Source organism: Protobothrops mucrosquamatus, unplaced genomic scaffold (genome assembly GCF_001527695.2).
Source record: "Protobothrops mucrosquamatus isolate PMUCROS unplaced genomic scaffold, P.Mucros_1.0 scaffold1857, whole genome shotgun sequence".
NCBI lineage: Eukaryota > Metazoa > Chordata > Lepidosauria > Squamata > Viperidae > Protobothrops > Protobothrops mucrosquamatus.
This window is the reverse complement of record NW_015387987.1, coordinates 274,850-298,639: the sequence shown is the minus strand read 5'-3', so window position 1 is coordinate 298,639 and position 23,790 is coordinate 274,850. Positions and strand designations below refer to the sequence as shown.

The window sequence follows — 23,790 nt, the reverse complement described above, 5'->3', positions numbered from 1 at the left end:
CATTCAGGGTACTTCCATATCACTGTTTTGCCCTACATTGGGATCAATTCCAGTTCTCTTAGAATTCATAATATTGTACATTGGGGGCTGAGTCAAGGGAGTGTCTGAAGTTTTATGTATCATGACAACAATGAAGGAAAAAGAGGGCTTTATTATCCTGTTGCAATTGCCATCTTGACTATTCTGACATATACACACCCAACATCCCTGAATGTCAGAAACTTTTGTAGAGAGGGGAACCAACTCCACACATCAGGTACAACTAGCAATAGATCAATTATGAAATGAGAAAGGACCAAGTGCAAATGAAATGCCCACTGAATTGTTCAAAACTGCGAGAGAAAAATGTCTGTCAATAAATATAGAAAAAGACTAGAGATTGGAAAATAATGCCAATATCAAAGAAGGGAATGCATGAGAATATTCCACTAATTCTTGATTATTTGCCATCAAGTCATTTTCAACTCCTAGTGACCACATAGACAATTTTTTTTCCAAGAAGAGCTATCCCAGAGTTCCCCAACCTTTCCGCCTTTGTGGAAAGGACAGGGAGGGAAGGACAGGGAATGGTTCTGCCTGAGTGATGGGCAAGCACACATGTCTGTGCGCAGCTCCATTGTACCAGCAGTGAGCACATGCGCCCACTGCTCATGCAAATGGAGCACGCACACACACGCTCATCCACTGTTCACGCAAGAGAGGATGTGCACATGCATGCTCACCTCTGCTCACACAAGAGGGGATGCGTGCATGTGCATGCTCACCCACCACTTCCACAGCCCGGTTCTGATCAGCTCAAGGCTTGGTAGTGGGCCATGGCCCAGAGGTTGTGGACCCCTGATCTATTCTAACCTTTTCTTTCAAGTCTCTGACAGTGCACTCATCAGTTGAATCTACCCACATTGCTGGTTACCCCCTTCTTCTTTGTCCGTCCATCTCTGCTAGCATTAGAGCTAGGAAAGTTCTTTTCCAGAGAGTTGGGTCTTCATATACAATAACGTCTCTGAAGCAGGATAATTTGAGCCTGGTCATTTGTGCCTCGAGTGAGAACTCTGGGTTGATTTTTCCAATGATCCATTGGTTTTGTTTTCTTGACTGTTCACAATATTCTCAGGAGTGTAATCCTACATGCAAGCAACCTTTTGCTTCTTTTACAAAGAATAGAGCCGTATATGGGGAAAGCAAAGCTAAATGGATAAGTATTTCAGAAAAGTCAGAGTGATGTGCTATCAAATTACTAGCAAAATGGAAAGAACAGAAAAATATAAAATGGTTGTGTCTTATGTGTCCAATTAGATATGGCAGGACAGACATGTTCCTGATCTCATCGATGAGATAGTGCCATATGGGGGGACCACAGAAAGAGAGCCTATTCTGTGATGGCATCTGCCCTTTGGAACATCATCATCTTCAAGATCAGACTTACCCCAACACTTCTGGCCTTTCACAAGGCATTCAAATCTTGGCTTTGCCATCAAACCTGGAGCCCTGATATTGTGGATGAGCCCATTTCTTGATTAAGCTGACCATGAAAGGTTGTGATTGTTTTTTAGCTGCTATTATATGCTATGTTATATTATTTATGTTTTTAATTACTGGTGGTGTTTTTGCTGTTTTTATTTTGTTTTAATTGCTAGCCACCCAGAGTCATGAATATGAAATGGGCTGCTTTATCAGTCTATTGAACAAATAAATAGAGATTGAGCTTTACTGGTTGTTGTTGTTTTATATAAATTATGGTAGAAAGTGGAACATATTAAGGCTGATATTTATGCCAAAATACTTAATTATTCTGTGGAACTACCTGGACAATGAACAAGAAGTTATTGCACAGATTGAGCTTGTTTGGAAAGACAGAATTGTTTAAAACAGAAGATAGTGAAAAATGAATGCATATTTCCCCCTCTTGTATAATTATATACAATATATTTAGGACAGACAGAATGAGAAATGATGACAGAATCAAAATAGAAGGCCCAAGTACTAACATTCTGAGATAAGCAGGTATCAGCTAAAAATAAGTAGCTCATCATGAAATTTAAAATGGAAAGTGAAACATCTGGGTTAATGCTAAACATTAAGGAAAGACTGTTACTGACCAAAAAAGAGACAGCAACTGACAACCGTTCTCAAAACTCTTGGCCTCTCAGGCATTTCCCACAGACACAGCTCACTTTGCAAACTCATAAAACCTGTCCTTACATTTCATTATTTCAAACAGACTGTGCCAATCATCTGATCCATTTTTAAATGATAGCAATAAGAGAAGCTTAAATAAAATAATAAAGCCAACAAGAATGACTTGGCTGTTTTTCAATTTTAGATCAAATCAGTTCCAGTACTATCTGATTCCTCATCCTGACTGGGGAACTCTGGGAGTTGAAGTCCATCCATCTTAAAGTTGACAAGGTTGAGGAACACTGATCTGTGAGGTCCTTGGTGCTCTCTGAGCTTGGTTGTTTTCTTGCAGATGTTTCATTAACCAACTAGGTAACATCATCAGTGCCAGAACCCTCTTCCAACCAAACTCAGAGATTCCCAAGGACCCCACAGTTCAACCTTGACAACAAATATTATCTTCTATTGATAAACACTCATGTAGAAGAAGCTATTTAAAGGCCAACAATTGCTTGACAGAGTCAAGGAAAGAGAAGATTCTTCCTGCCAACTGCTATTACTATTACTACTGTTCCCTGCCTGCATTAAGGTATGTTGTGCTCCTGTTTAAATATTGAAGGTTTCATTTGGCATGTTGTATATTATTACTGGATTCTGTGCTTATTCTTGGTCTCAGCTACTTTGGTTAAGCTGAGTGGTGAGTTTTGAAGTTCTTTTTGTTGTTATTATTACAGACTATATGTATTCTTGGTTACTAGCTGCACTGCATGAAGATCTAGTTCAGCTTATTTGCCTATTATTTCTTTTAATGTTTTAGTTTTATTTATCATTATTTCCTTTTTGACCCTGGCCATGTCCCTACCTAGGGCAAAATGACAAACTTTGATAAGGTGAGATTATTTCTATGATTAAAGATCAAAACAGTTAAAGCAATGGTATTTCTACCATTAATGGGCAATTATGAAAGTTGGAAATAGAAAGAATGGGAACAAGAAAAATGCTTCCATGCTGAAAAAGCAATCAATTAATCATGCACCAAATAAATCCTGAATGTGATTTTTAAGATAAAAACTTGCATTAGGTGGGCATATGATATAAGACTATACTTGCCAGGATTAAAGGAAGCAGAAGAAGGAAATGACCATAGATATAATATATAGATAAGATTATATAAATTACATAGCTGTCTTTGGAGCTACAATTTATTATTAAGGCAAAATAGCATGCATTTGTCTATGAATCAAGACTGAATTGAAGCCATCTATTACTTAGTAGTCAGAAAGATATGATTTTATGGTACTTTTAGGAGCAAATCTCATTTGTCAAAGTTTGTTGAGATCTGGCTAATGTTTCACATCAGCCTATTTCATAAACATTTGATAAGCTAGGTAAAGAAAAGCTTCTTCCCTCCCCCGCCAAAAAAATAAGATGTGTTACTCGATACCTGAGATTTGCAAGCTATTTTATTATATCTGTGTCAGGGGTAGGGGTAGTAGATAGGAAAGTAGAAAGAAATTTCAGCAGAAACAACAACCAATCACTTTTTTGAATCAACAGTTTAATGCATGGCAAGCCCAACTGATGTCAGGTATACTAGAGCTGAACTGTTGAGACTTTGAGCAGTGACAAATTTAATAATAACACCTATAACTTTTTTGGGGTGTTCTCTTCTTGAATATTTAGCTGTAAGAGCTGAATTGGATGGACTCAATTATAGCAGTGAGGAATTCACTACTGGGAGTTTTCAAGGGTTGGGTTGGAAATAGAGATAGGTCATCCTGAAAAAAGGTCGATTTGTTTGTTGTTAAGAATCAACACCAAGTTGATGGCACATCATCCATCCATCCACATTAGCAACTGAATAAGGAAACTGAATAAGAACCCAACTATCAAGAATTCCAGAATATCCCTTGCACAAATTTTCTAAAACCTAGTGGACAGAGGACAAAATCTACTAATTTAGGAAGGAGCACAGCACCAAATGAAATTAAGCTGTCTTCACTCCCAATTTTCCAAATGCATCAACTTGATTGCACCATAAGCTTTCAAACCTTTTCAATGGGAATTATGTTACATTATGAATTGCCATTGCTCCCTAGATGTTACAGTATTGGGGGGAAAAGATGGTTTTCTCCAATGACCAATCATGGCATAGCTTCCCCATTCAATGGATGACATTCCTATTTAGTGGAAGAAAACTGGTAACAAAACTTTTTTAAAAAAATAAAAGTAGAAATAATTGCAAATATTCTACCACCATATCTTATAACAACTCATTCTCCATACCCAGCAAAATTTTAACAAATTCATAGATGTAGGTATCTCAACTCATCAGCAAACAAAGTAGTTAGACATAATTGGAGAGATATAAAAGAAACTCTGCTTTTTTTCTTGAATAGAAAGAGTTGACTCAACTGGAATCTGAAGAATGAATGCACTAACAAAAATTGGCAGAGAATTTTTACAGTGCTGGACTGGCACCTCTATGGAAAGAATTCCACAAGGACCTAATTATTATTTCAGAAAAAGCACTACAAATACTTTAAAATCTCTGCAAAGTCAATTAACATGGAAAAGAGGAATAAAGCCCCTCCCAAAAATGATCAAATGTGCTTATTCAACAGAGTCTTAAAAATTCTGGGGATAGACCAAGATGAGGGTTTTTTTGTATCAGACTTTTGATTAAGAGTTTGTTGACATTTCTATATTTGATCTTTTGTTTGTGCAGCCTGTAAAACATCTAACCAAGAAGAAAAAGAGATTTCATAAGGTAGGGACAAGAAACATATTTTTAAAATAGCCAAGAATGCCAGCAAGGACTGTGATGTGGGTGCTATTGTACATCTTGGCACTAATGATCTGTCCCAAAAAGATATACTCTCTGTGCAGAATGATTTCCAGAGTTTGGGGCAGGAATTTAGCAGGATAGGCTGTAGGCTTACTTTTTCAGAGGTTTTACTAGTGTATAAGGAGCAAAATGGAAAAGGCCAGTGTATAGGAAAATTCAATATGTGGCTAAAGGAGTGGTGTAAAGGGGAAGGCTTTGGTTATATTAGTAACGATGTCTGCAGCTTGTCCAATGAAAACAATGTACAAAAGAGATGGTTTGCATCCATCCAAGAAAGGGACTGAGTTACTTGGCAATAAATTCACAGATATTTAAACTAAACAATGGGGACAGTGAGTTAATTGATACAGAATATCCCTGTCCCAGAAATCTAAAAATTATAGGGTTATCAGTGCATGTAACATAGATGTGTGTATGGACAAAATTATCAACCTTGATGTCAAGCAAAATCAAGCTTTTAATAACGAGTGCCACACAAAGTGCACTAATCAAACAGGTGGTAAGAAAATAGGGGAACTCAGGCACCATACAGGTTATGTAGAAAGTAAACACAATGTCAGTCATAAAGGACTCAAATGTCTATACACCAATGCACAGAGTATGAACAGTAAACAGGGTGAACTAGAAATTCAGGTAAATGAAGGCAGATGTGATATTGTTGCCATTACGGAAACATGTTGGGATGAAACTCACAAATGGAACACACAACTAGAGGGATTTAAATTATTTAAAAGAAACAGACCAAACAAAAGAGGAGGTGGAGTTGCTCTCTATATAAGAAATAACTACATCTCTACAGAAATAGAGCACAACAATGATGAAAACTATCTTGAATGCATTTGGGTCAATATAAAAGGGGGGGAAATGACATTGCCATAGGTGTATACTATAGGCCGCCAAACCAAACAGAGGAAATAGATGAACTTTTTTGCTAGTCAGCTAACTAAGATATGTAAGAAGCACATCACAATAGTAATGGGGGACTTTAATTACCCTGATATCAACTGGGAGACAAACTCTGCACCAAGTGGAAGATCAAACAAATTCCGGACAAACCTAGCAGACAACTTTGTCTCCCAAAAAGTAGAGAAGGGAACTAGGAGATTAGTCATATTGGATCTAATCCTCACTAACAGAGATGAAATGATAGAAGGTGTTGAAGCCACAGGAACCTTGGGAGGAAGTGATCATGCAATATTGGAATTCAACATTAGGGAAGCACAAGCAATAGAATACAGTCAAATTAGAGTCTTGGACTTTAAGAGAGCTAATTTCAATAAACTTAGAGAGAGCTTGGGAAAGATTCCATGGATAAGAATCCTCAAGGGGAAAACAACTCAAGAAGCTTGGGAAATTTTGAAAAGTGAGAAAATAAAAGCCCAGTCTAACACAATACCAACAAAGAAGAAAAATAACAGCTCTCAAAAGAAACCTGCATGGCTGCATAAAGAATTCTCTGATAAATTGAAAGATAAAAAGAACAAGTATAAAAAGTGGAAAGAGGGGCACATAACTAAATCAGAATATCAGCAAATAGCCCAAGCCTGCAAAGATGAAGTGAAAAATGAACGAAGGCGTGTGACCAAAGTCAAAAATAACACAAAAAAAGCTTCTTTCAACATGTAAAAAACAAGAAAAAAGTGAAGGAAATGATTGGTCCATTAGTGGGGGAAAGTGGCAAGAAAGTGACAAGCAACAGGGAGAAAGCAGAATTATTTAACTCGTTTTTTGCATCTGTCTTTACACAAAGGGAAAAAACAGTCCAATCTATCAAAAACAGTACCATAAAAAACAGATTAGAAACACAAGTTAAGATAGGCAAGAAAATGGTAAGTTAGCACCAGGACCAGATGGATTACACCCAAGGTTTTGTCAAGAAACTGGCAGATGTGATCTTAGAACCACTGAATTATATTTTTCAAAGATCCTGGAGCACTGGGGAACTACCAAAGGATTAGAAGAGAGCTGATGTAGTTCCCATCTTCAAAAAAGGCAAAAAATAGATCCAGGAAATTACAGACCTATCAGCCTGACCTCAATACCTGGGAAAATTCTGCAAAAGATAATCAATCAATGAATCAGCGAACACCTAGAGGCAAACAAAGTCATTACTAAAAGCCAACATGGGTTTATTAAGAACAGAGAATGTCAGACAAATCTTATTGCATTCTTTGACCAAGTGACAAAATTAGTGGACCAGAGGAATACTGTGGATATAATTTACTTGGACTTTAGTAAGGCATTTGATAAAGTAGATCACAACCTACTACTTGATAAGATAGAAAAATGTGGGTTAGACACCATCACCACCAGATGGATTCATAGCTGGCTGACCGGCCATACTCAGCATGTGGTCCTCAATGGAACTGCATCTACATGGAGGGAAGTGTGTAGTGGGGTGCCCCAGGGCTCTGTTCTAGGCCCAGTGTTCTTCAACATCTTCATCAACTATTTGGATGAGGGGATAGATAGGGAACTCATCAAATTTGCAAATGATACCAAACTGGCAGGAATAGCCAATACTCCAGAAGATAGGCTTAAGATACAGGAAGATCTAGACAGACTTGAACACTGGGCGCTATCTAACAAAATGAAATTCAATGGTGAAAAAAGTAAGGTTCTACATTTAGGCAAGAAAAACCAAATGTACAGGTATAGTATAGGTGGTACCTTGCTCAATAGTAGTAACTGTGAGAGGGATCTTGGAGTCTTAGTGGACAATCACTTAAATATGAGCCAGCAGTGTGCTGCAGCTGCCAAAAAGCCAACACAGTGCTAGGCTGCATTAACAGAGGGATAGAATCAAGATCACGTGAAGTATTAATACCACTTTACAATGCCTTGGTAAGGCCACACTTGGAATATTGCATCCAGTTTTGGTCACCACGATGTAAAAAAGATGTTGAGACTCTAGAAAGAGTACAGAGAAGAGCAACAAAGATGATTAGGGGACTGGAGGCTAAAACATATAAAGAACGGCTGCTGGAATTGGGTATGTCTAGTTTAATGAAAAGAAGGACGAGGGGGGACATGATAGCAGTATTCCAATATCTCACAGGTTGCCACAAAGAAGAGGGAGTCAAGTTATTCTCCAAAGCACCTGAAGCAGGACAAGAGGCAACGGATGGAAACTAATCAAGGAGAGAAGCAACCTAGAACTAAGGAGAAACTTCCTGACAGTTAGAACAATTAACCAGTGGAACAACCTGCCTCCAGAAGCAATGAATGCTCCAACACTGGAAGAGACTGGATAGCCATTTGTCTGAAATGGTATAGGGTTTCCTGCCTGAGCAGGGGGTTGGACTAGATGACCTCCAAGGTCCCTTCCAACTTTATTATTATTATTATTATTATTATTATTATTATTATTATTATTATTATTATTATTATTATTATTATTATTATTATTTGTTCCAATATATGCAGGGATTTTGAAAAACATTCAGCAGCCATTTTAATTGAGAGACAGATATATCTACCTGATATGTTTAGATTTTTAACAGCTAAAAACACTGCAAATGCACACTAGTCTTTAGTAAATAAGAAAATGTTTTCTTGTACGTTAGATTCTATATATAGTTCCACCATCTTCTCCCTTATAACCCCATCCTCTAATTACAAATCATTACAAATCAGATTATTTCATCAAGTAAAATGGTTATTTTAAAATCAAATGGACACTAAAAACACACTAAGTAATGTAAACCAAAACATCTGTTGTCCACTACAAAACGTAAGGGCAGTTTCACCTACATTTTTTAAAAACTTTGTATCTCTAGCTAATTTAAAGGGTAAAGAGACACAAAATCAGTATTAGGAATATAATGCCAGCCTTGCTAGTTCAAGCCAAATAGATGTGACCATTAAGCTGAAAAGCAGGTCAGTAGGCTAATCACCTTCTTTCATCTCAGAAGCTGGCATTAAGTTAGATTGCTTGTGATTCTCAAAGTGATAAACCAGTTGTAATAGACAGCTACTGGATTTGTCTAATCCCATTTGAAATATGCTTACGTTTTGAAATCACACAACTCTCCTTGTCCACCAGAAGTCTTCCATCAGTGCAAAGGGCAGAAAAGAACTCAGATCAGATTTTGCATGTTTCAGCCCCCTCCAAAACCATGTTGCCAAATGTTGGCAGATTTTTTTAATGTTTTTTTTTAAAGAACATGGTAAAATAGATCTATTAGCCTTTGCTGAGCTTATCACAGGTCCTCCATCAGTTTAAAATATTGGCCTTGTGATCCCAGTGATACATAGCCCTGCTCCTGTAGCCAGCAAACATGGGCAACCCCACTCCAGAGTATTTTCTTAAGAGAAAAGAAGATAGTTGGCATCAGCCTCTATCTCTCAATTATAGGTGTTGTGCCCAATGAATTTCAGCCCTTTTTGGTGGTAGCTGTAACCCACCCCCTTTTCAACCTCCTATTATGGCCCAAATACTGTATAAGAACTCAAAAAAATCTGATCAGCAATAAATAATTTTGGCTGACATGGCAGAAATTGTTAAGGATAAAGTACGACATAAGGATGAAATAGAAACAAAAATTCCTGGCAGTAGGAAATTTCCTATGGTCCAATTGCAGGGATTGGACTGGACCTTCATAGTGGCTTACTTCCAATCTGTCATGGGACTTCCTCACACAATCTATCCTCTGTTTTTGTTTTAAATGCTTTTAGTGCATACAACTTTTCTGCAGATTTTTAATGTCACTTCTTCATAGTTAGAGCAAAGCCATTTATAGGACTTTTTTGGGCATGCAGAGGGTGTGCACTTCTCTTGCTTCTCTCCTTGATTAGTTTCCATCCATTACTTCTTGTCCTGCCTTCAGGTGCTTTGGAGAATAGGTTGATTCCCTCTTCTTTGTGGCAACCCCTGAGATATTGGAAGACCGCTATCATGTCACCCCTCATCCTTCTCTTCATTAAACTAGACATACCCAATTCCAGCAACCGTTCTTGTTTTAGCTTCCAGTCCCCTAATGATCTTTGTTCCTCTTCTCTACACTCTTTCTATTCTGCTTCTGCAAATTCCAGCAGAATGGCTATCCAAACATGAAATCTGAACTTTGTGTTGCCCCAGACGTCTTGCTGACTGTACCCAGTAAAACTTTAGTTATTATTTTCCAATTTTCTGCAGCAAATTGCCAAATGTCTGTTGTGTGGTAGTCCTCTTTTATTTACAATAACCCTCTTTTATCTGTGCACCCCTTGTTTGATGCAAACAAAGGACATAAGCAGTTTCATTTTGGCTAAGCTCTAGGGAAAGAAATTGGCTGATGTTCCCAATGTACAATTATGGATAAAAGACAGATTTAAAAAATGTATTTATTCAGAGGATGACAAATGTTACTACTGCACAATACCAAACATGAATTATGCACACGTTTTATCATGCCATAAAGTATCCTTGGGCCTTGAAGATGTCTCAAAATATTATTCCATTTGACAAACACTGAAATAAAATAATTGTTTCCTAGATTTTTTCTTGGATCAGCATTCACAGTAAGAAATAGAAATGCTTTATTGCTCTTGGATAAGGTAAAGTGGATTTGCTCTTGATGAACTTTCTCCGCATCCCCATCTCAAGATTGACAGAAATGCAGATCTAAGTCTTCTTTCTATACAGCTAACTGGTGAAAACAGTCCACTGGCAATGCTTTTTCCTGAACTGGCAAGAATATCAATAGATTTCCATTTTCTTATTTGGTAGTCCCAGAATACGAAAGTAGCAACTTGTGTTCTTTACATCTTCAAATCTCTTTTTTTTCCTTTTTGCCTTGAATGTCCTCCTGCAAGCCATTAGTAAACCATCCTTATGAACAAACAGACTTTCTCTTATGTACCTGTCACTATAGCTGTAACAAATGTTGGATGCAAATAATACATATTGTTTACTATGAAGCGGTGCTCAAAAGATGTGCATTTTTAAGCATTGCATTCTAGAGTTTTGAAGGACCAGTTTAACATGGCTTATCTGCTGAATGAGAAAGCCTTTCTATACATTTGCCATTATATTATTACATCATTTTATTATCCCTATGTTTCATTGGAAGCAATCCAAGTGTCTATCTAGCCAAGTGTCTTTGTGAGGAAGACTCTTAATATGGAAAACCACTTTTTAAAAACGTAGTAACTACTGCCAAATTATGCATGATAACAGTTATTGTTTCAAGAAGGTTTATAAATATTTCATCTAAGGTGGAATAGAAATTTGCTGTATCTGCATTTTAATATAAAAATACTATTTTAACATTCTCAATCTTATAAGCAAAATGGAATGCAAAGCCTCACAATCAAGTCTTAACCAGACCTGATCAGTCCAAAGGATGTCAGCCAGCTGCTACCTCATGCAAAAACATTTATTAACATACACACATTATTTTTTTCCAAGTATTTCCTAAACTACAATTGCTTTAGCATTCCAAGATTCCTCACATGTTAGTTTGTATGTTAGCTTAAATCATTGTTTACTTCCTCTGAAGTATTCAAAGTCTCAGCTTTTCTAAAAGAAAGAGAGAGATGGGTAAATAATTCCTTCAGTTTAAAAATGAAGGCGGGGGGAAGCATAGCTATATAGATAAATAGATATATTGTTCTCATAACTCCCTTCCTACTGCTAGTCCTTGTACTTCAAATCCTAGATATTGAGGAAGTCTTGAGAATGGAATAGAAAGAAGGAAAAAAACTGCAAAAAGGAAAACTTATATGAAAAGGAAGTAACTTATCCGTATAGATTTATATCATACTACACATTCTAATGTCCCAGCATATTTAATCACTTTTAGAACATAGAACATAGTATAATAGAGCTGGAAGGGACTTCGGAGGTCCTCTAGTCCAACCCCCTACTATATCATTTCAGACAAATAGTTATCCAGTCTCTTTTTGAAAGCCTTCTGTGATGGATCAACCACAACTTCTGAAAACAAGCTATTCCATTGGTTAATTGGTCTCACTGTTAGGAAACTTAGTTCTAGGTTGTTTTTCTCCTTGGTTAGTTTCCAACTATTGTTTCTTGTCTTGCCTTTTGGTGCTTTGGAAAAATAGTTTGACCCCCTCATCTTTGTAGAAGCCCCTCAAATATTGGAACACTGTTATCATATCACCCTAGTTCTTCTTTTCATGAGACTAGACATACCCATATTCATTTCTTTAGTTTCATTAATTGAGATTGATTGTGTGCCAGCAAGTTGATGTCAGCTCTTAATGATCACACAGATAGATTTTCTCCATTACCTAGCCCTTTAGGTCTTCCAACAGTGCATCTGTAATTCAATCCATTCATCTTGCTGCTAGTTGTCTTCTTTTTTCCGAAAATTATGGACTACTTCAGAGAGGTCATCACATAATGTGTTCAAAGTAGGATAATTTGGGCTGGTCAAGTGAGAAACCTGGGTTGATTTCTTTGATAATCCATTTGTTTCTTTTCTTGGCCACCCATGATATTCTCAGGGGTCTTCTTCAACATTAAAGCTCAGATTCTAGATGCATTTTAAGCTTTGCCAGAATTTGCCTTTAAAACCAACTAGTGACTACCTAAAAATTACCCATGTGATAAGTAACAAGAGAAAAAAAATGATAGCAAGACCCAAATTAAATTTAAAATTGTATTAATGTTTTATAATTGACATGATTAAGAATTGTTCTTAAAGCTGTTAGCTATTAATATTCATCATAATTAAATTGACAATAGAAGTGACAATTTGGGGGATGACAATTTATAATTTCTGAATATAAGACATTGTTTCTGACAGTAAATCAAATTGCATTTTTATTCTTTGAAGAAAGCAGTGTTCTTCTAGGGCTGATAAATGGAATATTTTTCTTTCTTCTTGAAGAGTTCTTCAATGAAAGCACATGAAATAAATATGGGATAGAGCAAAACACTGGTTTATATTTTCAATTAGATGACCATTACCAAGGCAGAAAACATCTAGAATGGGAAAATTAAAAATTCAATAGTGGTTTAACTATGGAATGCAACACATGTCTTCTCAGAAATAAACTCCATTATACTAAATTGGATTTATTCCCAGTTAAATAAATACAGGGTTCCAGTCTAATCTGGGCACTATGCCCAACTTTATCTGTCATCTCAAATATGAAACTATATTTGAAACCAGCTATATCAATGATATAGCTTCTTATTAAAAAAATATATTTGATAATTTACATGAAAACAGAATACAAAAGAAGTTGAAATATACTTTATATTTTAAAATAATAAGAAAACTTTGCAGATCTATTTTGTCTCTTTCTTGTCCTCTTTTCTTTGTATGCATGCTGATTTAACTCAGCCTGGTGCTTTCCTATATCTTGGATCACAGTGCTGTGAATTCCTAATCTGCTATGACTGACTAAGAATTTCAGAAGCTATAGGATCTCCTCCAAACATGGCCCTTGAACTGATCTGGCATTTAATCCATGCCACTGTGTCCATATCAGGTTGTCCACATGAGGTTGTCTTGAAAAATCAAAGCAATGTTCTTGTCTTAGATATGGTATAGCATCGATCAGAAAGTATATGCTTTGTGCAATATAGGAGCTCCTTGGAGCAGATGGGTTGGCACTGGAGAACTCTAGCAGATTTCACAGGCATCCTGATCTTAATCCACCTAATCCATTTCACAATTTCTACATTTGAATTATAGAACCAAAACAACTACATTTGATTTTGTCTCCTTGCATAAGATGCATGCACCAAAATCATGACTCAACTTTCTTTCAGTCTCAGGGTTCAAACAAGCCCTTCCCTCCTGCAATTTGCATACACACGTAAGGTCTCATACTACAACATACAACTATGGATCCAACTATTAAAAAAAAAACTGTAGTGGTCAAACTATGGGTTCATGGCATCATCACCATTTTAATGGGATTATATTTACAGGAAGAATGACAGCCAGATAGCTCTTCGCTCAAGATGCCTACAAAATGGATAGATGCATGCAGAATGTATGGGCAGAGTATGCTTTTTCTCCTTTCCAAATGGACATGAGTAATGTGATTTTTGTTATTTCAGGAGTTGACATAATTCAGTCATCAAGAAGAATGCTTACTGAATGATGAATTTGCTACTGGTTCACTAAAGACAGTCCAGGTTGGCTCAGAGCTTTCCCGGCTTCTTTTGAGCATCCCAAAGTTGAAAGAAGAGAAGACAATCCTAGCCAACTTCAAAATACTTGGAAGGAATTAGGGAGTGGAAATATAGCTTTGTGAAAATGCTTTTCTAGCACTTCTCAAAGATGTCAAGCTGAGGAAGATAATGATGTGAATTTGAAAGCAGATAGAAGAATATAGAGCCTCATAGACTCTATATATTTCTCTGAAAAAAATGTTACATTGGTGAGAGAAAAACAATGAAGCAAAAACATATTTTAAAATAAATGTTTAGGATAAAACTTGTACAGTTTCAGACTTCCATGCTTAAGTGCACACTCCCTTACTCATTCAGAATATATATATACCTCAATAACCAGATTCCACCCTTTTCTTAATTTAAAGCCCTTCTTAACCTTCTTGGTTCTAATTGTTTGCTCATTGCATTTCTATCCCATCTTTCAACTAATGAGGTATTCAAGATGGATAACATGAAAAAGAAATAGAAATCTCTTTACCTAATTTGTATTCAAAGATCAAACAATTCTTTCAATGACAAAGTTATAATGGAAACATAAAAATGCACTGCTTAAATATGGGACTCCCTCTCATCCTTTGTTCAGGGCAGACAGGGATGGATGGAGAAGGCTGATTTTAGCTACCTTCATCTATTAGTCCATTCTGTTCTATTTTTATATTTGCTTTTTGTAAAATTCATAAAAATTGCCCAAAGTTGTATTAAAATGCATCTGAATGGTATTTCTCTATATTTTCTAAATGTATTTTATCCTAAAAAGTTAAAATATATTTTTAATCAAGAATTGTGTGAGAGCACTTAGAAAAATCTGAAATCTAAACTATAATAATATTCCAACATCTATATTGTTCCAGAAACTGCAAATCAAGGGAGTTTGCCTTGAAATTTAAAGCTGCTTAAAATTTAAAGCTGGTTCTTTCAACAACTCACAAGGTAATGGACTTCTAGCTATTTTATTATGAGGATATTTCAGTTTTAAGGCAATAAGTCAGTAAAATTTCTTTTCATTTACTCCATCAACAATGGCATTTGTTTTATCTTGAATGAATGTTATATAAAGTATGTATGCAATCTATGTGGAAATTAAGATGTGTTACTGAGAATGAGAACCCAAGCATATATATAGCTTTTTAAGAAGAAAACTATAGCACAAAATAACTGAGCACTAAGCATAAATGGAGTCACCAAATTAAATGTACTTTAATTTTGAAGGCACTCTACATTTAACCTGTTAGATTCACACATATAAGCCCTAAAGTATTTTCTTAGCTGTATTTTAGTGTAATTTGTTAATGCTGACATGTTGTGTTTATTCAACAACTTAAAATAAACCAAATTTTAGTTTTATGAAATGTTGAACTCAATCAGCAGGTACATTTTGAATTTCCAGAGGTTCAGTAGATGAGGCAGTTAATAAAGCCATCTATAGACAGCATTCAAAACTGAGATAGAAAAGTAGTTTTTACTATTTATTTCCTACTTTCCTGAGATTTTGCAAGGGATGCGGTCTCTAAGCACTTTTGTCTTAGTTTGAGATCATCTCCTGTAGCAGATCCAACAACAATTTCTGCAACCGCACAAAATGTTAGCAATGACAAAATATTGTCTTTCCAATGACTTCCTCAGTATCTTTCATGTCCAAAGCTTATGGGTTGGGGCTGAATTGTGACCTGCTATAGTTGCACTAGCAGCACTGTTTTGTTTTACTGTAATTTACGACACATGAATGGAACTGGGTGAAAAACAGAGAGAACACGGGAATAAAGAATAAAAAATACTTTCCCCCCTAAGAAGGGGGGAATAAAAAATGAGTACTGATGTGAAACATACAAAATGAGTTTGAAAAGATTAATAAGAGTCACCATAGGTAACTGAGTTAGGTCATGATGTGTTTAGGCATCTGTATACAGCTTGAATTTGGCACAGAATATGAAGCATGAGATATTCTAAACATGCATGTAATTTGGATCTAAGAGTAAAAAAGCCAGAGTTGTAATTTATTGTGGCCTCCTACAAGCAAAATACCTTCTGGGCCATTTTAGCTCTTTCCTACTCTGAGGAAGTAAGAAAGGAACTGAAAGCTCAGAGGCTCATCTCAAGCAATTTAATCCCCAAAGGGAGCTCTCAATGTTCTTTCCAAAGAGAATATATGGGACCTTTTTCTTTTCAAAGTGTTTAATTAATCAAAATGGAAACCTGTGGGCAGAAATTTCTCCTGGTGCTCATTCAGCTTCCACCAGGGAACACATTTAGAAACATAATTTTGTTGCTGTTTGAATGGTTTCCATGTTATGTTCCCAAAGTTTATTGGCTTTTCAATTGAAGTTGTATGGAACAATCTATTCCTCTTCAAACCAATGAATTTTAAAAGAAAGGTTCAGTTTAATCAGTAACCTCTTTTCATCTAAATTCCAAAAATTAAGCTAAAAATGTTTTATGTTTCAAGCAGCCACCAATTCAATGTCAACTGCATGAAATCAACCTAATCTAATGTACTAAATTAGATTACAAATTCATCTATCTCAACAATGTCTGCTGTTTCTGAATTACTTTCTAAAATGTATGAAATTAAACACAATCACTGTCTGCTCCTTCTATGGGTGGATGGGTGGGTGGGTGGGTGGATGGATGGATGGATAAATATTGGCTAGATGTTCTGGTTAGCATTCATTCCACTGTGGATTTACCAGAGTGAAATATTAAATTTCCTTCTAGCACATTCTTTGCTTACATCATTTTTTGGGCTTGACCTGGCAATTATAAAGAATCCTTCCTGTGAGGATTTTTTTTAATTCTTAAAAAAAGCATAGACTTCAAAAACCAAAGGGAACTAGAAGGAACTAAAGATTACAAAGTTAAAAGAGAAATTAAAAGAGAAGAACACTCAAACATGACTTACCAATACAGAATGAAGTAAAATACTTTAACCTTGGACATATTAAAGGATATTTTGAACAATGGACCAAGAACTTAAGACCAATTTTAAGACAGTCTGCCTCTATAGATAGAATATGTTTAAAAAATGCCATGGAAAAAGAACAATATTACCTGAAATGACTTATTTGAAATGCATTTAAAAATGACAGGCTGTAAGAATGACATAAAAAAGATGTTACCCTGGACATACAAAAGAAACCAACCAATGTCTTAATAATTAAAATGGATATATAAATAGCAAACCAAGAGAATCACCTGGAAAATTTTCCTATAATGGATTTACAAAAGAGGCTTGTTAAAGCTTTGAAGAATTTTGTGAGAAGAGGCAAACAAAAAATGAAAAAAAAATCAAATTGTAAGGCATTATTTGAAAGAAATAAAGATGAAGATTGTTAGACATAAAAGGAGGGGATATAAAGTTGCCTTATTTGATCAAGATTTAAATAGATATGTTGTTATCTGTTTATAAATAAGAAATGAGATATGGGAAGAAGCAATCGTAGTTATTAAAGCAGATTATACTTGTGGCGACATGTGAAGTCAATTTTTTATATATTTCTTTTTCTTTACTATATTTTTATTTTTTCTTTCTTTTACATTTTTTCTATTTATTTCTTGGTTTGGCTTCTTTTCTTTTCATTTTCTTTAGTTTGCATTAGTTTTTATTATTTCAAAATGTAATTTTTAATAAAATTACTATTTTAAAAAAAGAAATTTGGTTGGTTTTGATATCTCTGCCCACTCCCCCTTTTTTCCTTTACACACATTCACCCAAAGTAGGTTCTATGCATGCCATATATTAACATACTCTTAGAATTATCAACCAAAGCATGGAGACATAAAATGAAAAAGTAACTGAGGCTCATATTTCAGGGAGATCAACCATTTTTTTAGAGTATTTATAGTGGTGTTTGTGACCCTGACCCATTCCTCCCCAAACTACAGAGCCTGAAGCAATATATTGTAGTCTTCCCTATTAGCAATAGCCCTTAGACTTATATACCACTTCACAGGGCTTTGCAGCCCTCTCTAAGCAATTTACAGAGTCAGCATATTGCCCCCAACAATCTGGGTCCTAATTTTATTGACCTCAGAAGGATGGAAGGCCGAGTCAACCTTAAGCTGGTGAGACTCGAACTGGCAAACTGCTGGCGGCTGGGAGTCAGAAGTTTGAAGTTTTCCTGCTAGCTCAGGCTAAGTAACTCCTCAGTCACTGCTCAGAATACCACATGCAGTTTCAAGTCATGTAGAGTGTTTCCCCCCCCCTCTTGATTTTTTTGTCAGCAAAGACCCCATAGAATTGCAATCAATGCAGGAATTTTATCCTCCACCTTTTGTCACTGGCACACTTAGGAAGGATTAAGTGTTGACTTGAATTAACTGCAAAAAGAAAGACCTGCATTGCAGATTATACAAGGCTAAGCAAGTTACTGCCATGGCTTGATATAACAAAGTAACATTTGCCAGCTATAGACTACAGAAAAGGGGAACTTTAAAGAATATAAGCTGCAATATTAAAACAGTAAATGGTTGAAACTGTTTATCTTGCTAATCGCAGGAACCAATTCAACTAATGTTTTTACAAATGTTCATAAAATGTTATAATAAAAAACATGCAGAGATAGTGCTTCTTGAGCAAATTACTTTAAAAGAGGCCAAGGGATTAACATGGTCAGGTAAAAACTATAAAGAGACAATAGCTTAGTAATAGCTTAATGTTAAATCCCATGACTTGTGTTTAATTCCTTAGCATCTTTAGTGAAAATAAACCATATGAGATTAGAGACCAACTACCAACCTCCAACTTCTCTCACAATCTTTTTTATTCAAATACTCTCAAGAGTCTTCCAAAACAGAAAGTGACAAATAAAATAAATACTTATCTAAAAGAGCAGATGACAAAAGATATACAAAAATTTAAAAATGCTATCCTAAACTACTCATAAAAAGGACTAAGTAAAAGTGTTATAAATAACATTGTCCAGCTCATAACAGTCTAGTCTTGTTTCTAAAAGTGTGGTCTTAGGACCCTTGGACTAAGACTCTCCCAATGATCCACAAAATTCAAATTATTGCCAGTTTAGGTTAAAAAAAAACAATATTAAAATATCATCAAACAATTGTAGTAGCAAAGAATTATCAATTTTTAATTTTTAAAGTGCTAAATATAGGTAAGCAAAAGAAATAAAAATTCCTTTAGGCACCTCCATAATTTTTAAAAGGGGGAAAGGGGGAAGAAATACTGGTTCAGTCCATTATAGAGGCTTCAGGTAGAGTTTTAAAAATGTTAAGAAAACAATTATTAGTACTGTTGTGATGACCTACAGTCATTATTTTATTCAAGGGGCAGCAACCTTTTTACTAGTAAGGTTGAGGAGAAGACATCATAAAAGCTTCTCATATCAAGTGCTTTAACTTCGGATTCAAGTAAAATAAAACAAAAAAAAACCCAGCTGCTTAGATCTATCCTTCCTCTTCAACATAACTTGTAGTTTCACCTTGAATCAAGACAAATGGTTAGTGAAATACCTATATAAAATGTAAAAAAAAGGGTTGTTAATCTTTTTTACTCAAATACTTTCAAGAAGTCTTCCAAAATAGAAAGTAAAATAAATACCGGTACATATCTAAAAGAGCAGATTATAAAAGATGCAACTGATACAAAACTTTTTAAAATGACAATAATTAGAAGCCAACTTCAGTCCAGCATATTCAATAAATCATGTACTACATCAAACAAAAAATGTTATTCAATAAAAACCAAATTTCATTAAATTACTCCTTCAAACTGCTTAAACACATGTAGTCTAATTCAGCTTTAAGTGGAACAGTTCGAGGCATGGAGTTATAATATCTGCCATCTGATTTGTTCATAGTACACAGTGTAATTTCTAAGTGCAGGAAGATATGAATATGAAAATATGAACAGGAAGTAAGGTGAATCATCTCCAAAACTCAGCCACATGCATAGTTAGGACTGGGAAGACCTGAAGATTCAGGAGGGAGATATAAACAGCCAACCACAAGCTTCTCCATTATCAATGAAAAGACCTAGATCCTTGCTAGATCCCTAGAAGGCTATCTAGAAAGAAATTGTACATGGGGATATATTGGTTCTAAAAATTCAGTTGCTGGTAGATTTGTAACCCTTATGCTTTTGTCTCTGTAAATCTTGCTAAAGCAAAATTATCTGTGAGATTCGTGCTTGGAAAAAATCACTTTGTTTTAAGCAGTTGCCAAAATACCAGACAAATAGCAGAGGAATATTAATACAGCAGAATATTTCTGAAGATTTGCTGGAGTGGGACCCTTAAAATAACAGGGGAGGAATCAGTCTGGTACAGTGGTCAGATAAAGTATCCCTTAGTGGAGGCCAACAAGTAGCTTACATAACACCTTGAGGCACGGCTATGCTGGTATGAATTATTCTCATGAAAACTGCCGTTTTTAAAGCATCAGTACTAAAAATATTCTGACATCAGAAAGAGAGATCTAATTCTTGCTCTTGCCATTTAAGTGCACTCTTCTATGCTACTGTAGTGAGTTTCCTCGACCAGTTATTTCACCGTCATTAAGCAGAAGCTTTTAATGTCCTTGGTATGATACGTGGCTATGGCTTTGATTCTTCCTTTCAAAGTAAGCTCATAAATTGCTTTTATAGTTCTGGACTGGTTAAGGATATTGATCAAGCTGTAGTGCAGGTCCCTTGTCATAGTGGCACAGGTGGTTAAATGGAACATGAGAGCAGTTTGTGCAAAGGAAGAAAATAGTGAAAGTAGAAAAGAAAAATAGATCGTAGGGACAGTTATTGAGGATTAAAATCAAGAAGCTGCACTAGGAAGTACTTTATCTGTCATCTGACACTCAATTAATAGATCAAATGAGGGAGCAATAACATAAGGTAAGGAAATCCTGTAATATCAACCAATAAATCAATGTCCATGGACAAGCTGTGTATCTGAGACAATGTAATGTTTCCTCTGAAGCATGGAAGGCAAGGTTTTGGCAAGGATCTAATAAAATAAATGTATCACTCAGTAGTGAAAAGATGGAAGAGAACAGTGTGCACCCTCTTAACATTGTAAAATCACATTTCAAAGCCTTGTATCTTGTAATTCCAGGAACTGGTAAGATAGCTTTAGGCAGGTCCCAATGTTCTGATCTTCTAACCATCCTTTTCATACAGCCACTAACTTGTGAAGCATCATAGAGATGACTGAGAATGGGAATAAACCTTGTAAAACGCTGTATAAGTGCTCACAATCATTAGTATCATCTCCTTTTTCTCTATAGACCATGGGGCTTAATAGTCATGAATAACTAAAGTTATATTCCAAACGTTGTTACTGAAGCAAAAAGCAAGTTTATTGAACTAGATTTGTGATAGAACTGAAGCCCACTCATGGCTTTTCTGCAAAATTGGATAGAAGATATGGTATATATTTAATGAAATGACAGAGGAGCTATCTCCATGTCTATATCAAATTTTACTCATTTCTCTACTGCAAATTTGTTTTCAGGTACAACTTTACTGCCCTCTTCTCATCAAAATCAATTTTAAGATTAGTGGAGGAATTCACAAAATGGAATCTTACCTTGATCTTCTGAAGAAACAGGAGACCTACAAGGAAAGAAAGAACAAGGAGCTTTATTCTTTGGTTTCTTTAGTTTTTTTTTTAAAAAAAGACTTTAGTGCCCTTGTTGGAATTTCTGTAGAAGTATCTGCAAGGTGAAATGGGATGGGATGACAAGCTGTAAAAATGTAGGACACAAATCACATAAGCTACCACCTTAAACCTCTTAAATCAGAACATTTATGTCCTAGAGCAGTGATGGCGAACCTTTTAGAGACTGAGTGCCCAAACTGCAACCCCAAATCCACTTATATATCACCGGGTGCCAGGTGGGCATGGTCTGCTGAGTGGGTGTGGTCCACTGGTTGGGTGTGGCTACGGTGGTCATGGCCAGGGTGGGCATGGCCAGCTTGATGTTGCTCCTGGGGAGGGATCCTGTGGGGGCTGGGCAGGGTTGGGAGAGATCCAGGGGGTCTCTGGTGGGTGGGGTGGTGGGCAGGAGACAAGTTTCAAGTGCTCAATCAGGCAAGGCGAGGCAGGGCGAGGGTGCCATTGTCGCAGGGCAAGGCGAGGCAGGGGCCGGGGCGGCGGCTGCCTGACACCATCGGCCCCCACACACAGAGGCCAGTGAGCGCATGGGTGCTGGGATTCATCCGGCCACGTGGGACCTCGGCGAGTTAGCGGGCGGCTGGTTGAAGAGGACGGTTGTCATCTCCGGGGCATGGCGCGCGTGCTCACAGAGAGGGGTCCGAATGCCGCCTCTGGCACACGTGCCATAGGTTCGCCACCACTGTCCTAGAGAGACACTTTTCAACATTGCTCATTTTATCCTAACAAACATATCTTGTTAGCAGCATTAGCAAGACCTTGGCCCACTCTTCATTCTGAACTAACAATAAAACTTGCAAATCAAGATCAGAAGTAGTATAACATACTGCTGGCTACTTTGCCCTCAGTGTATTCAAGCACGCATCCACACACATACAGAGAGAGAGAGAGAGAGAGAGAGATTGTTAGGTATAGGCCTTAAAAAAGCAAATATAAAGATCCTATACTTAAGCAGTTTAAGCAATATTATCATTACAAAGTTAGCTCAAAATTAAACCCATGTACTTTACATTAACAATAGCAAATGTAGACAGAATAAAAGAAGGTGAGTAATAAATAGTTGGAACTGGTGGGCTATTGTTATAGCCTTAGAGTCCCCTTGCAAAGCTGTCCTACAGTCTTTGTCTCCCCTTTTTTCAGAAGTCTTGAGCATAAAATTAAAAAAAACTAGTCGCCAGCAGTTCTCTCTTCCCCATTCTAAGGTTCCTTCAATCCCACCGTAGAATTCAAAAATCAGTCTCTCTCTTGAGCCTGCTCAAGATAAAACAGGAAAATAACAAAATAATTGATTTTGTAGCTTAGGCCAAAGGTTAATACAATCTAGCATTTTAGCAGTAAGCAAGAGGGTGGATTAGATCAGGGGCACAGTCAAGAAGAAAATCTATAGTTCAGAGGCAAAGTTCATGTCTTGATGGCAGGAAATATGAGCCTTAATCCCTGACAACTTCAACTAAAACAATTCAAGGGAACAGATGATTAAATCTACTGCTGTGCTACAGATGAGTCTTGATAGTCAAATAATTCAATCTTGTACCAAGCATTTCTAGTGTACAGGTAGTCCTTGACTTATGACCAAAATTGAGCCCAACATTTCTGTTGCTAAGTGAAATAGTCAAGTGAGTTTTGCCCCATTTTATGATCTTTCTTGTCATAGCTGTTAAGTGAAGCACTGTAGCTGTTAAGTGAATCTGGCTTCCCCATTTTATTTTATTTTATTTATTTATTTTACAGAATTTATATGCCGCCCTTCTCCCCATGGGACTCAGGGCGGCTCACAGCATGTTAAAACAGTATACAAAATTACCCCTTCTAAAAACCAATTAAAACCCAAATATTAGTGGCTGTGACTATTTAAAATCATTAAAAATTTTCCCTATTTAAAATTCACCCTAGGTCAGTCCCGCTTGTTGAAAAAGCCATGTCTTGAGGGCGCGGCGGAAGGTTAGGAGATCCGGAATCGTCCGGATCTCGGGGGGTAGTTCGTTCCAGAGGGTGGGGGCACCCACAGAGAAGGCCCTCCCCCTGGGGGTCGCCAGCCGACATTGCTTGGCCGACGGCACCCTGAGGAG

At 36.5% G+C, this 23,790-nt stretch overlaps 1 protein-coding gene across 1 annotated transcript in view; it reads right to left on the bottom strand.

Moving 5' to 3' along the window:
• The window catches only part of DGKI (diacylglycerol kinase iota), a 269,174-nt gene that overhangs the window by 14,167 nt on the left and 231,217 nt on the right, over positions 1-23,790 (bottom strand). Inside the window, exon 29 of the mRNA XM_029285555.1 lies at positions 21,635-21,660. Coding sequence (XP_029141388.1) covers positions 21,635-21,660 — 26 coding nt within the window. The remainder of the gene's footprint in view (positions 1-21,634; positions 21,661-23,790) is intronic.